Below are 13,987 nucleotides of genomic sequence, written 5' to 3'. Positions count from 1 at the left end.
ACTCTCCTCTTTAGCATTATTGTCTAGAAATACCCATGCAGAAGACTATGAAGACTCCCTGAGATATAGTCAAGTCATTATTTTTAAAACTACATTTAATCAAAGAAAGGTACCCAAAGCTTATGTGTCTTCTCTGGTCCAGAATCTAGTCTGTGACTCCAAACTAGACCTGATACATGCATGGACAGCCTTCTTCAGTCACTAAATAGAAAGACATTCTAATTTTGTTGATTCACCCGTAACTCTGAGAGACACAGAGAGATTCAAACATCTACTTATATATTCCAGTCTCCAATTTAAAAGTACTACAACTTGCTGTGCACTAAACAGGTACATTTAAACACCCTGAATCTTTCCAGAAAAAATGCTCTTTCACCTCAGCTGTATCACCTGCCGGTTGTGTGAGCCTGAGCAAGTTACTCAGCCAATCTGTGGTTCAGTGTGCTCATCTATAGAATGCGGAGAGTAACAATAGCCACCTCATAGGGCAGTGGTAAACATCCAATGAGATAATAGCGTCTACATGCTCAACCCTCAATCCTCAGCTCTTGTCGTTTTATTGCCACCAAGGATAAGGAGGTAAAGAAGCCTAATTGACTCAGCTTTATAGAAAAACCACACGGCAAAAGAAAGGTCTTTCAGGAAATTCAATACCGTATTAGCTGGCAACTTTGGGAGTACTCTTTTTCTAAAGCAATTTCAAAGTGTTGCAACAGTTTAATACAACTCCTCAGCACAGATACTCAGATGAGTCCGCCTGCCATGTGCTCCCTGGAGTCTGCTACCAGAGCGACTTAGAGCAAACTCCACTTCCTAGCTAAACACCACAAGTCCATTTACTGTGTGGGTCTATTTTCTCCTCCCTCTGACAGATTGTATAAAAACGACTACTTACAGAGGCTGGGGAACTAACACAGCTTGCTGCAATTAGCCTTGCCCAAAGTCTAACTACCTATTCATTAGGTTGTATGCCTGTCTGTCCCTCAGGCGGCTTACGGGTTCGTTTGCCTGGCTGGCTTTGCTCTCTATCCACAGAAATTATCTCCTCTACACCAGACACTGGTGGTCTGCTACTTGACAAGACTTTTCCCTGGTATCTTCAAATGGAAGACAAATCACATTCTTTGGTTTATCTCTTGCTCCCTCTCCAACATAAACAATTTAGGCTTCATTGTCACAAGTACAAAATGCCATCTGCTTTCCCTTCAGTCCTCACTTTAGGAGTCAAAATAGAAACAAAGTAGAAACTCTGGCCCTCCAGAAGGGAGTCCCGGGGCAGCTAAGCAGGGAGGGAGACAGTCTTTACTGAATGCATCCCTATGCCTAATTTGAAGCAATAGGGCAACAAATGTATTAAAATACCCAAGTCTCACAGGCACAGAACTTCTAAGCATTCAGAGCTCCCACTTAGTTTCCAGCATACAGGACATTCATGCAAATAAAAGATCTATGCATTCAATAGGAATTTAAGTGGTTTCCACAGGTTGGAAAAAACAAATGCAATAAAACATATTTAAATTGAGCATATAAAATTTCAGATATCAAAACAAAACACTTTATTTTCTACCAGAAGGTCTCTCCCTCACCCCTCAAAAACACCAAATTTTTTCAGTTCCCATTTTTCTTTTCACTTGAATCTCTGAAAGGAAAAGTGAATCAAAATGAAAAGAAAAATGATGGGTTAGATTTGAGTGGTGCCCACAGCAGGCAAGGGCACATTCCATCATAAGAGTGGCTGACATTTCGTAGGAGAAACCACTGCAGAGTTATGTGTTCCATGTGCAATGCCTCAACTCCAACCATAATTCTTTGGTGTTGGCTAGGATGATGTCACTTTTGGTGAATTATAACTTTGGAGTAGATTTGAGGCAGACCACCCCGGCCAAAAAGATTCTCTTCACACATGAATAACACTAGGAAATGGAACAGAAGCAAAATGGGAACACAACTACCTCTACGTAAGTGAATAACATCCTGAAATATTAGCAGGGGTGTTTAAAAGTAATTATTTTATAAAAAGGAGATAAACAATAAATAGACTAATATTAACTTTAAAAAGAAAGTCATGCCTTATTTTTACTTTTCTAAAAGCCAATCTAAAAAAACAATTATTTTTTGCAAGTAAGGTTATCTGTTTCCCTCATGAAACCTGTGATGTGGGGACAAGTTCAGCAATGCTGTCAAATGGAAGTGCCCTCTCAGTGACAGAATGGGCTCATTCTATTTGAAGGAGATATCTTCTTTCCTCCTTCATTCACGTCTCCTTTCCACTCTTCCATAAAACCCTACCTGCCCAAATATTGTCATTTCTAACGAAGCTCCGACTGTTGACAATTTAAAAAGACATGAGCAGTGAGTAATAAAATGAATTCCCTTTAATGACAGGCACCTGATGACGGAAGACATAGGTTCTGGAGCCAGGTTAAAAAAAAAATAATAATTAAAAAAAAAAAAAAAAGGAATAGAGCCCTCTCTTCTGAAAATGATCCAGAAAATGAACTCAGGATTGGGTTTATTAGGACACGAAGCATTTATTGTGTATAAGTATCCAGATAAATGGAACTTCATCCTTTAAATTTTACTACTTTGTTCAGTCATATTATTTTAACCTTGGATTAAAAAGGTTTCCCAAACAAATCATTCTGCTTCCTATATTCTTTTTTTTTTTTTTTTTTTTTTGAGACAGAGTCTTGCTCTGTCACCCAGGCTGTAGTGCAGTGGCAAGATCTCGGCTCACTGCAAGTTCCACCTCCCAGGTTCACACCATTCTCCTGCTTCAGCCTCCCGAGTAGCTGGGACTACAGGCATCCGCCAACACGCCCGGCTAATTTTTTTGTATTTTTAGTAGAAATGGGGTTTCACCGTGTTAGCCAGGATGGTCTCGATCTCCTGACCTCGGGATCCGCCCACCTCAGCCTCCCAAAGTGCTGGGATTACAGGCAGGAGCCACTGTTCCCGGCCTGCTTCCTACATTCTTAAATAGTATCTTGGAATCTTTTACTACTGAGTCTAGATCATTCTTTAAAATACCAGTGCTTGGGCCGGTAAAAGATTACAAATTTTGTTGATACTGTGTCCCAGAGTAAGAGGGAAAAGGCTCACAGGCTCGAAGTAAGGTGTACAGATACTGTCTCTTTACACACAGAAGTAAAATGCTTGCATCTTGGTACCCAGACTTTGTGATAGGTTTTTTCCCTTGTCATGAGCCTTTTTGCCACGAAGGAGCCAATATGGGAAAGTGGTTAAGAACATTAGTTCTCAAGTCAAATTGCTGGGGTCTGAATCCCGACTCTCCATCATTAGTTGTGTGACACATGCAAAGGACTTATCACTGAGAATGGCACGAGTAGGCCAGCAGGCACTCAGTGAGGATAAGCCACACACACACATACACATATGTGCTTTTTTCTTCTATCTGGCTGCATTCTCAAGAGCTGGAGTTTTGCAGTTTTAAAACCTCTAAATACTTTTAGGGTTCAAACTGCCCTTTTCTGCAATTTCCTGTATAACTTTTCCAGTTCCCAAAGCTCAGTCCTCTATGATCCTCCACCTACCAAATGCCTCCATGGTAGCCACACAGAAATCTGGAGATGAAATATTTTCTTGCCCTTTTAAAACCCACTGCCATGGTCTGAAAGTTTATGGTCCCCTCAAAATTCATATGTTAAAATCCTAATTCCCAGGGAGATGATATTAGAAGGTGAGGCCTTTGGGAGGTGAGTACTTGATGAGGGAAGAGTCCTCATAATTGGGATTCGTGCCCTTATAAAAGAGGCTCCAGAGAGCTGCCTTGTCTCTTCCGCCATGTGAGGACACAGTGAGAAGGAAGCCATCTATAAATCAAGAAGCAGGCCCTCACCAGACACTGAATCTGCTGGTGTTTTGAAGTTGGAATTCCCAGCATTCAGAACTGTGAGAAACAAATTCACTGTTTATAAGCCACCCAGTTGATGACCTTTCATTACAGTAGCTCAGACTTACTAAGACATCCATTCTTAAGCTATAACAATGAATAAGATGAGTTTATCTCTTAGGTAGGCCTACTCTTGGAGCTGCCTCTACCAGAAAACAAACATATACAAACTCAATAGGCAGAATATTAATAAAAAAATACTAATCTGAACTCTCTCCCATGGTATAAGGCCCAAAACCCAGGAAGAGTACCAATATCCCAAACTAATTGTTTGCAACAACCTGCGTGTCAGAACTTGCCTAAATGAATGGAAACCACTCAGAGGAAATGGTATCAATGTCAAGGAAGTACCTCATTCCCTAGAATCCAAAGCTTTCATTAGAATCGACCCATAAACTCTCTGCTTTTCCAGTTCTTTAACAAAACGCTTCCTAGAGAAAACAACCTTCATGGAAGATTACTCCAGTCCACAGTCGCCTGCACCTCTGAAGTCTATCAATGGGATCAAGACTGAGGACCAAGAGGCCATGCAAAGGATTATATCATTTCTACCCATTGTATAATGTCATAGCTTCAGATTTCATCCCAAGGTGTATAAGAAATAGGCCATGTTGAATCTGTTAGTCTGTTATGAACAAATGCTATTGATGTTTCTATCATGCAGTGCCTCTTACAATAATGATTATGATAATAATTTAAAAAATAATCCCATGTGGGAAATCAACTCTATACTCTCATGCTAAAAATGGCTTTTTCTGAGAAATTGGTAAGAACTTCCTTCCAAATGGCGAGACTTAGATACAGGACTTTGTCTCCTTTTGGCTCCGATTGTCAAGAAACTCAAGTCATCTTTGAAGCAAATATAGCAACTATGAGAGCTTTTACAGCCCTACTTGCTTACCTCCATTTCTTAGTTTTTTTTCTATTTTCCCTTGTTTCTGATTTTTCTACTCATAATTATTTTACAACAGGCATGCTTCTTGTAAGCCTCTCCAGATGTTCTTCATAACAAAAAGGGATAGAAATAAACAAATCAACAAATTATAAAATGGCTCTAGTGGGACTGATTTGAGCAGTGAGTTTTGGGGATGAAAGGCACTAAGTCCAGAGGTTCTTAACCTTGGGTGTGTGGATGCGCTTCCAAGAAACCTTGAACCTCTTGAAAGAGAATGCAAAATCACGGGTGCTTTTTCCCCAGGTCTCCAGCTTGCACAAGCACCTCTTAAGGTTAAGAAACACTGCCCTAGGTCTCAACAGCAGAGGAAGACCAAGAATCTTGGCCGTCTGAGTGGAGCAAGGATAGAGAGCCAGTGGGGTATAACAAAAGGTTATGTCAGCCCTGGGCTTGTACCAACCCAGTGTTTTGGTGTGTGAGCAGTCTTTCTTATCCGAGTTGGGCCATGGCATTATTCATTTGGTTGCGTATTAACCTACCAGATGGTCTGTTGTAGTTAACAAGGGCCGGCTGCTGTTGTTGCTGCGTCTGTGGTTGCGGTGGCTGCTGCTGCGGCTGCTGTTGCTGCTGCTGCTGCTGCTGCGGCTGCTGTTGCTGCTGCTGTTGTTGCTGCATGCCAGGCAACGTCCTTTTCCCCTGGACTGCAAGCTGCAGCGTTTCAGGGAGGGGCTGGCCCCGGGCCAGCATTTTATAAGCTAAAATCTGAGCTCGAAGCTGATGCAGCTGGACGGGACTGAAAGGTGAGGGACCTCTGTTGGGCTGGCTCATGGCCTGCGGATCACCTGGGATGAGGGCCCCTGGCTGGCTTGGTGGCATCTGAGGTGGAGTTGGGCCTCCTCCAGACATAGGGCTGGAGACGTGCTCTGGGGCTCCTAATGGAGATGGGTGCGGTGACATATAACCTAAAAGAAAGCACAAAAGAAAATCACAGGCTGCCCCTGACAACCCTGAAAGATATCCCTGAATACTCTAATAATTGTCTGCAGCAACTGTCTGATAGAAATTTAAATGACATATCATTTATTAACTATATGTAGTTTAAGATTTTAATATAGTAATATGTGCTTTATATATATGTAAAATTTAAAATTTTCTGGTAGCCACTTTAAAAATGCTAAAAAAAAAAAAAGCAGGTGAAGTTAATTTAAATGTATTTTATTTAAACCAACATATCCAAAACATCATTTTAAAACATAAAAATTGTTAGTGAGATATTCTACGTTCTTTTTTTTCATACTAAGACTTTGAAATCTGCTAAATATTTTACACTTAAAGCACATCTCAATTTGAACTAACCACACTTCAAGTGATCAACAGCCACATCAATAGTCCTAGAAGGTAAACTGTTAGTGGTTGTTGTTCACCTAAAGGAAAGGCACCAAGGGACAGTACTGAATGGTAAAAGTAGCTCCAACTGCGAGAACAAAACCTGATGGCACCTGATATATCTCATTGGGGAATAAAGAATGTCTCAGGTGGAGAGCGAACACTTGGTTTATTGTTATGCATGTTATGAATAACTTGCAATTATTGAGTGCCTACATGTTGTGGGTACTATGCAAGGAGTTGACTTGCACTCAACTATCACAGTTGGGTTCTCCCTAGTAGCAGAGCCTTATTTAAGGATTGAGTACTGGCAATTTACTGGGAAGGTGCGTGGACACTAATAGGGGTATGAAAAGGTAATATAAGGAAGGGAAGGCAGCCAATAAGGGGGGGTATTATCAAACCAGCTGCTGCAGTGGGTATCTGAAGATTAATTCAGTGCAGAAACTTTAGAATATATGGTAAATAACTTGCCTCCAAATTATTCCAGGAAAGGGGTAAAGAAGCTGAGGTATTTACACTCCTGCAATCAGCAGTCACCGGTTAAGTCACTGGTTATGACTAATGCTCTAAAGATTATTGTTCTCCAGGGACTTTGCCATATGTGGGAAAGGTAGATGGAAGTGAACCAAGACAGTGATTTTGGGCACAGGAAATCAGGCTGGTGGGGGTATAGAAATGGTAATGGGAATCAAGAAGATATGGGTAGAACATACATTATTTCTTCAACCCTTACAACAACCCTAAAAGATATATACTGTTACCACATTTTTTAAAATGAGGAAAATGAGGCTCAGAGAGTAAACCAGTTACCCAAAGTCACACAATTAACTCTTGGCAGCTTCAAGATTTAAACCAAGGTATGCCCTTTCCATGATCTCATATAAATTTGGTTATATGAAAATAAGTGAGGGACTTGAAAGTTTCAAAAACCTTCTAGAACCACTTGTGATATAACATAAAAATGAGAGTAAACTGTTTGGTTTCTAAGAGATCTAAATGGGAAATTTAAGAACACTTTTCTGGGGAAGAAAAATCAAAATGCACAAAAAAACCTCAAGGGACTTATTTCAGGAGATGATCTGCATAGCTTAGCCATAGAATTCCTAGAAAAGCATGACTGAACATTGCTGGAGGGAGATCCAAGATGAAGGAGAGAACAAAGTGGCCTAAAGCAATCCAAAAGGTGTCCTTGAGCTGAAACAAAGTGCCAATTAATCAAGTCAAAGGTGTCCCAGAACACAGCATTACATACATAGATGGATGAAAAGTCTCTGCCCTTTAATAAATGTAATCGTGTCACAGTTCTCACAAAGGTCATCACATAAGCGTTTATTAAATTCCTGCTGCATGCTCAAACCTAAGAAAAGTTTGAACTGAAAGAGCTCTGTGCATCTGCAGAATCACAGAGGCCCGAGAATATATGACTGCCCCCAACTGGGGATTCACCCTCATAATTCACAAGCCCAAAGAAAATAACAGATTCAGTTACTTTTATCTCCAACTGTCATTTGGAGAGGGAGGCAAATTTAGCGTGATCCCCTAAACCAAGAATGGGTTTTACTCCACCATTTGATGAGAAGTAGAACTCTATTCAGGGAAATCCTGCCCTAAAGGTAAATAGAAGAATTGCTAAATTTCATTCCACAAATCCCTACTCCGTGAGGAAGCACACACACCATGCAGTTTAGGGTTTGAGTTGGTTATATAAAATAGCCAAGAAAATTCCCTTGAAAGCCTGCAAGACTAGCAGAAATTTAAATCCCAACATGTTGTTATTACAACAATAAACACTTAGAGAATATCAATAACAGACACTTAACTTCAGCATTAACATGCTTCTTTAAGAAGGCTTACATTAGCCCCTTAATTGTAATGCTAGTACAAACTGGTAGTCTATTCATTATGACGTCTTTCTGGCCAGCCCTGAGTTTACCACAGGAGGAAAATCTTCCCACCAAACCTGCTACCATTTTCACAGTAGAAGAGACATAACCAGGGCTTAAAATTAGTCATACATTTCCTGATTTCTGGTCTTTCCTATTTCCTAGGGTCATCAATTAGAATCTCACTCATGGCAAATCATAGGATGCCTAATACAATGAACCAAAATATTAGGCAATCTAGTCTAAATTCATGTGTAACACTATGTCTTACATCACTCTTTGAAACTATGAACAAGGCAACATTATGAAGGTGAGACAGTTACATTAAGCATAACAATTTAAACTCTGAAAAAAAAGAACCTGGTCACTGGCAAATCAATACCAAAAAAAAACTTACCTCAAATTTGATCCAAAAAATTGAGAGTGAAATAAAAATCATTTTTGAGTTAGTCAGTACAACAAAATTTCACCTCAAATTTGATCAGAAGAAAACGGAAGTGAGAATTATTTCCCAGAATTTGTAGGGGATGTGAATAGAATCATTCTGTCACAGTATGTTATTAAAAATAGAGATTTTTATTTCTACAGGAATAGCATCCCATAAAACTTGAAGAAAAACAGAATCTAAGTGATACAACAACATCACATATTTTGGTAATTATCTTTAGTTGAGAAAACAGAGTGAAGAAATTGCCCGAGAGTGAATATACATTTGTCGGTAGGATGACAGTGTTGATGCAGATTCTGCTCTTTTTGGAATCCTGTATGATTTGCTCGTTGGAAAGAAGTCAAAAGTGGCAGTTTTCTTTCCCTAGTTTTCAAGGGCTATTATCTCCCGAGTTTCACCTTGCCTCAGAGAGATGCAATAACCTTTCTCCTATTAATGATCTGGAACTTCTAAGTGCCAATATTATATGAATTTTCTCTACACACACACACACACACACACACACACACACACACACAGACAGACAAAACTTAAATATATACCTGCCTTTGAAGGGTTTCTATCCAATGGACTAAAAATAAACAATGTTATCATTGGGACCATAAGGTACACAATTCGGTATTTATTGAAGGAAATGGCTTTGCTTCTTGACCAACACCCTAAAATAACCTAATAGGTTGCTAGGTAGTTAAAGCTCGCAGCCTTCCAATCAATACCACATCTCTCTGTTCCTGTGTTTTTATATTAATAAATGGCTTTTCACAATGAGTTTTTTAAAGACACGTGCTATTACCAAGTCTAAATTCTTTTTAGATCATTATATAAAATAGGACTGCATTATACTAATACTGCTTTTTTCAAAAATACACCCTAAAATAACTCATTCCTCAGCCTACAATGCACTTTACTATTTTAGAGAATATTACATGTTAATTCTGATTCCCTTTAATGCAGACCTTTGCATTTAAAGTTATTATACTTCATTGAAATTACATAAAAGTTGAGATCATTTTAAACTGTTGACTCTTTAATACACAAACTTCCACACCTAATTGAACAAAATTTACTAATATCTATATAGCCAAGTGCTAGATATCATGTCAAGTGTTGTGGATTCCAAGATAAATAAGACATCATTCTTATGTTGAAGACAGGAGCCAAGTGATCACAGAAATAAAAGTAAAAATGCTCTCAATTACGATTTGTGCATTTGAAGTGGTTTTAGTTTTCAGATTTTCCTAGGACTCCACTATTAGAGTTACTGCAATGACTGGAGCAGAAAAAGTAAGCACCTGGCTTTAAGAATCACTAAATATCACTCATCTATACCTCCCGGGTATTAAAAATAAAGGTTTAAGTCCAGGCATGGTGGCTCATGCTTGTAATCCCAGCACTTTGGGAGGCTGAGAAGGGTGGATCACCTGAGGTCAGGAGTTCAAGACCAGCCTGGGCAACATGGTGAAACCCTGTCTCTATTAAAAATACAAAAATTAGCTGGGTGTGGTGGCACACGCCTATAGTCCCAGCTACTCAGGAGGCTGAGGCAGAAGAATCGCTTGAACCTGGGAGGCAGAGGTTGCAGTGAGCTGAGATCACGCCACTGCACTGCAGCCTGGGCAACAGAGGGAGACTGTGCCTCAAAAAAAAAAAAAAAAAAAAAAAAATATATATATATATATATATAGGTTTATATTAGCTCCATGAATATACTTGGCCCCTTCAAATGTAAATGATAAGCCTGGAAATACTGTCTTACTTCACTCATAACAGTGAATGAGTCAAATTTTTTCTTCTTGTACAGCAAAAAGTCCCAGAGCTTTAGGCTGCTCTTCTGACATGGTCAAGATTCTATGAGTTATCTGCAACAATTACGCCTGCCTGCCACTAAAATTCAGATAAGAGTCTGGGATGTTCAAAAGCCTGTTCAAATATTAGTGGGGAGGCACTCCTATGCCTCCACGACTTGCTTATTTATATTTCAAAAGGAAACAACTGTGCTTAGACTTCTCTAAATCCTCACAGCCAAAAGTCTTCCCTCGGGTAGATGGATATCTGATCACGGATGGAGGAAACACACACATTAATTACACAAGATTATATATAGCAACACATAAACCATAAACCTTGAATTAGAATATCTACATATTAATGTCAATTAGTGCTAGATTAACTCATGCCCGTCACATGTTGAAATGATCACATAATGACTCTGAAATCAGGCTACATTATATTAAAAGGCTTTGAGGTACCTGAATAGTTTTCAACAGTGAGGAAAAGAAAGAGGACTTGTTACGTATGAAGAAGAAAAGAAATATGCCGTATTTCTTTTAGCCATTGTTGTGAGTTGAATTGAATTGTGTTCCAAATATGTTGAAGTCCTAACCCCTAGTACCTGGGAATGTGCCTTACTTTGAAAGAGTATTTTGTTTTGTTTTGTTTTGTTTTGTTTTGTTTTTGAGACGGAGTCTTGCTCTGTCGCCAGGCTGGAGTGCAATGGTGCAATATCGGCTCACTGCAACCTCTGCCCCCGGGTTCAAGCGATTCTCGTGCCTCAGCCTCCCGAGTAGCTGAGATTACAGGCATGCGCCACCACGCCCAGCTAATTTTTGTATGTTTAGTAGAGACAGGGTTTCACCATGTTGACCAGGATGGTCTCAATCTCTTGATCTCATGATCCGCCCACCTCAGCCTCCTAAAGCGCTGGGATTACAAGCTTGAGCCACCAGGCCCGGCCTGAAACAGTATTTTTGTAGCTGTAATCATGTTAAGATGAGGCCATACTGCATTAGGGAAGGCCCTAATCCAATGAATAGTCCCCATAAAAAGAAGAAAATCTGGGTTGGGCACGGTGGTTCACACCTATAATCCCAGCACTTTGGGAGGCCGAGGCAGGCAGATGAAGAGGTCAGGAGATCGAGACCATCCTGGCTAACGTGGTGAAACCCCATCTCTACTAAAAAAAATACAAAAAATTAGCCAAGCGTGGTGGCGGGCGCCTGTAGTCCCAGCTACATGGGAGGGCTGAGGCAGGAGAAGCCGAGCATGGTGGCGGGCACCAGTAGTCCCAGCTACATGGGAGGCTGAGGCAGGAGAATGGTGTGAACCCGGGAGGCGGAGCTTGCAGTGAGCAGAGATGCGCCACTGTACTCCAGCCTGGGCGATAGAGCAAGACTCCGGCTCAAAAAAAAGAAGAAAATCTGGACACAGACAGACAGACAAGAAAAAAAATCATGTGGATACTAAGGCAGAGATTGCAGTGATGCATCTGCAAGTCCAGGAATGCCAAGGATTGTTGGCAACCACCAGAAACCAGGAAGAAGCAAGGAAGGATTCTTCTCCAAAGCCTTCAGAGAGAGCATGGCCCTGCTGATGCCTTGATTTCAGACTTAGCCTCCAGAATTATATAAGAAAATACATTTCTGTTTGTGGTAATTTGCTATGACAGGCCTAGCCACCCACCAGAAATGACATGTAATTTCACTGCCAGATAAAGCTGCCTTATAGACAATGGATAAGCATGCAATTTAAGGGACACAGGTGGTTCACCTTACCTTCACATCTACACTGTTGCTGGGAAGCAGGCCTAGATTCTCTTTCTGGCCCTCTCACCGATTGGACATGTAAACTTAGCAAAACAAAGTAAATTGTCCAGCTTTATCTTCTCCATCTATAAAACTGGGATAACATAATTCACCTTAAAAGATTACGATAAAGATTCTGGATAAAGTACACAGAGCACTTTGCAGACTGCTTGCACACATGATGGCTAGTAAAATTACTAGGACTTCAGAAATAAAATTTCCCATACAAATCATCAGATTGTATTGGTGAGGATGGAGGTAGATTTCTATAAGGAAAAGAAACCCTGCTGGATTTGATCTTCCTTAGACACATTCTTTGGAAGTCATAATTAAAACATCCAACAGGAACGACTGAAAGACTATGCTGGGGAACCAGTATCAGGTGTGTAGCTGACACAAACCTTGGCTGTGTTGATCCATTGGACTCTGGGGAGGGCCCATGCCTGGGTGAGGTGGTCGCATACCAGTGCCCTTCATGGATCCACAATGGATGTCTTCTACAATCCCCTTGTCATGTATCCCATCGATGGGCTGAAACATTTAAAGGACATCAGTTAGACACCTCTATAAGGGAAAACATTTCTATTTGGAGTTTTCAGACCCCTTCCTAAGTTCTTCAAAAGTGTGGCACAATCATTTACTACCCGTTCTAGAGTTAAAAAAAAAGGAGACTAGACCAAAATGATCAGCAAACTATCTGTAAGTCAAATGTTAAGCTTTAAACAGAGGATTTTTCTCTTTTTTTTTTTGGTAATATCGAAACGGGCAATGAAAATGAAGCCCTGGTCACAAGGTAGACAAATATAGGCTATTTTTCCATACCCTGGTAAGTAATCTTGAAACCTGTTATATGTTGAAGTTAGTCTGAAGTCTGAAGGAAGGCTGTTGGACACATCTGTGATGATCCAGTTTTTGGTAATTTTTCTCCATTGGAAGGAAAGGAATGATGGAAAGTTTAAAAGTTGAAACCACAGGGTTCCATGGCAGTTGGAAAGAGAGGAACAGACAGGACAGAGCCGTGAACGGGGGTGAATACTGAAAGGGAAAGAGTGTGCAACAGATAAAGCTATACTACAGAGGGAAGAGGAATGGAAAAGGTTAAAGGCACGGTTTGGAAATAAATAATGAACACAGGGGCTGGACCCAAAACTTGAGGCATAATATGTGACAGACATGCAATAAACAGCTATTGAATCGACATTAATCCAATCCAGAATTGGGCAATGGAGCATGTGTTTGAAAAAGGAAAAGTCTATTCCTCCCCAAACTGTAATAGCAATTTTCAAAACAGCCTGAAAGAAATATTTCCAGGAGTTTATAGAAACCAAATGACTTCAAGCAAGAAAGTATGAGTGTTTGCAGTTTTGGAGAAAAGAAAGTTAATTTCTGCAGAGTCAAAAGTATGCACTTGAAAAGAAGAAAAATGTATCATAAAGAGGATGTTCAGAAGAAAAATGGGAAGAATCTAGTATAAAGAGTGTCACTGAGTCTGTTAAATAGTAATAATAGAGAGGAAATCAAAGCAACACAGCAGATGTATTTAGGCCACTTGTTTATTTATTTCCAGTAATGTTGAAAAGCAAAAAGCTGAAGCCTCAGAGGGAGAAGGAAGAATAAGAGAAGAAATAAAGCTGCCTATAAAAAGAATGGAAAAAAGTGAAGGCATCTGGTCAGCAGGTGTGAGCTCTAAACCCTCACCCAGATCCTCATGCAGGGAACTATCTGAGGGGCTGGGGCTAAGAAGCAGGATGGCAAAAAATGCAAACCTCACAGAATGCGAGCAAAGCAATACAAAAAAAGGGAGTATTTAAGAGGGTAGAGAGAATATGAGAAAGTGTAATAAAAATGCTAGGACATAAAATGAAGGGATCAAAAGAG

At 40.1% G+C, this 13,987-nt stretch overlaps 1 protein-coding gene across 9 annotated transcripts in view; it reads right to left on the bottom strand.

Moving 5' to 3' along the window:
- LOC105491813 (SWI/SNF related BAF chromatin remodeling complex subunit ATPase 2) overlaps positions 1-13,987 on the bottom strand; it is a 207,934-nt gene that overhangs the window by 150,061 nt on the left and 43,886 nt on the right. For 7 of the 9 annotated variants that reach the window (XM_071077732.1, XM_071077735.1, XM_071077729.1 and 4 more), the window contains exons 3-4: positions 12,511-12,640; positions 5,348-5,770 (exon numbers count right to left, since the gene is read on the bottom strand). In XM_071077732.1, the coding sequence (XP_070933833.1) occupies positions 5,348-5,770; positions 12,511-12,640 (553 nt within the window). Of the gene's footprint in view, positions 1-5,347; positions 5,771-12,510; positions 12,641-12,931; positions 13,095-13,987 lie in introns of those variants that run through there. The other 2 variants (XM_071077737.1, XM_071077736.1) reach the window with 2 other exon arrangements.

This window comes from Macaca nemestrina, chromosome 14 (genome assembly GCF_043159975.1).
Source record: "Macaca nemestrina isolate mMacNem1 chromosome 14, mMacNem.hap1, whole genome shotgun sequence".
NCBI lineage: Eukaryota > Metazoa > Chordata > Mammalia > Primates > Cercopithecidae > Macaca > Macaca nemestrina.
The sequence above is the reverse complement of the archived record's forward strand: the minus strand, read 5'-3'. Positions and strand labels throughout refer to the sequence as shown.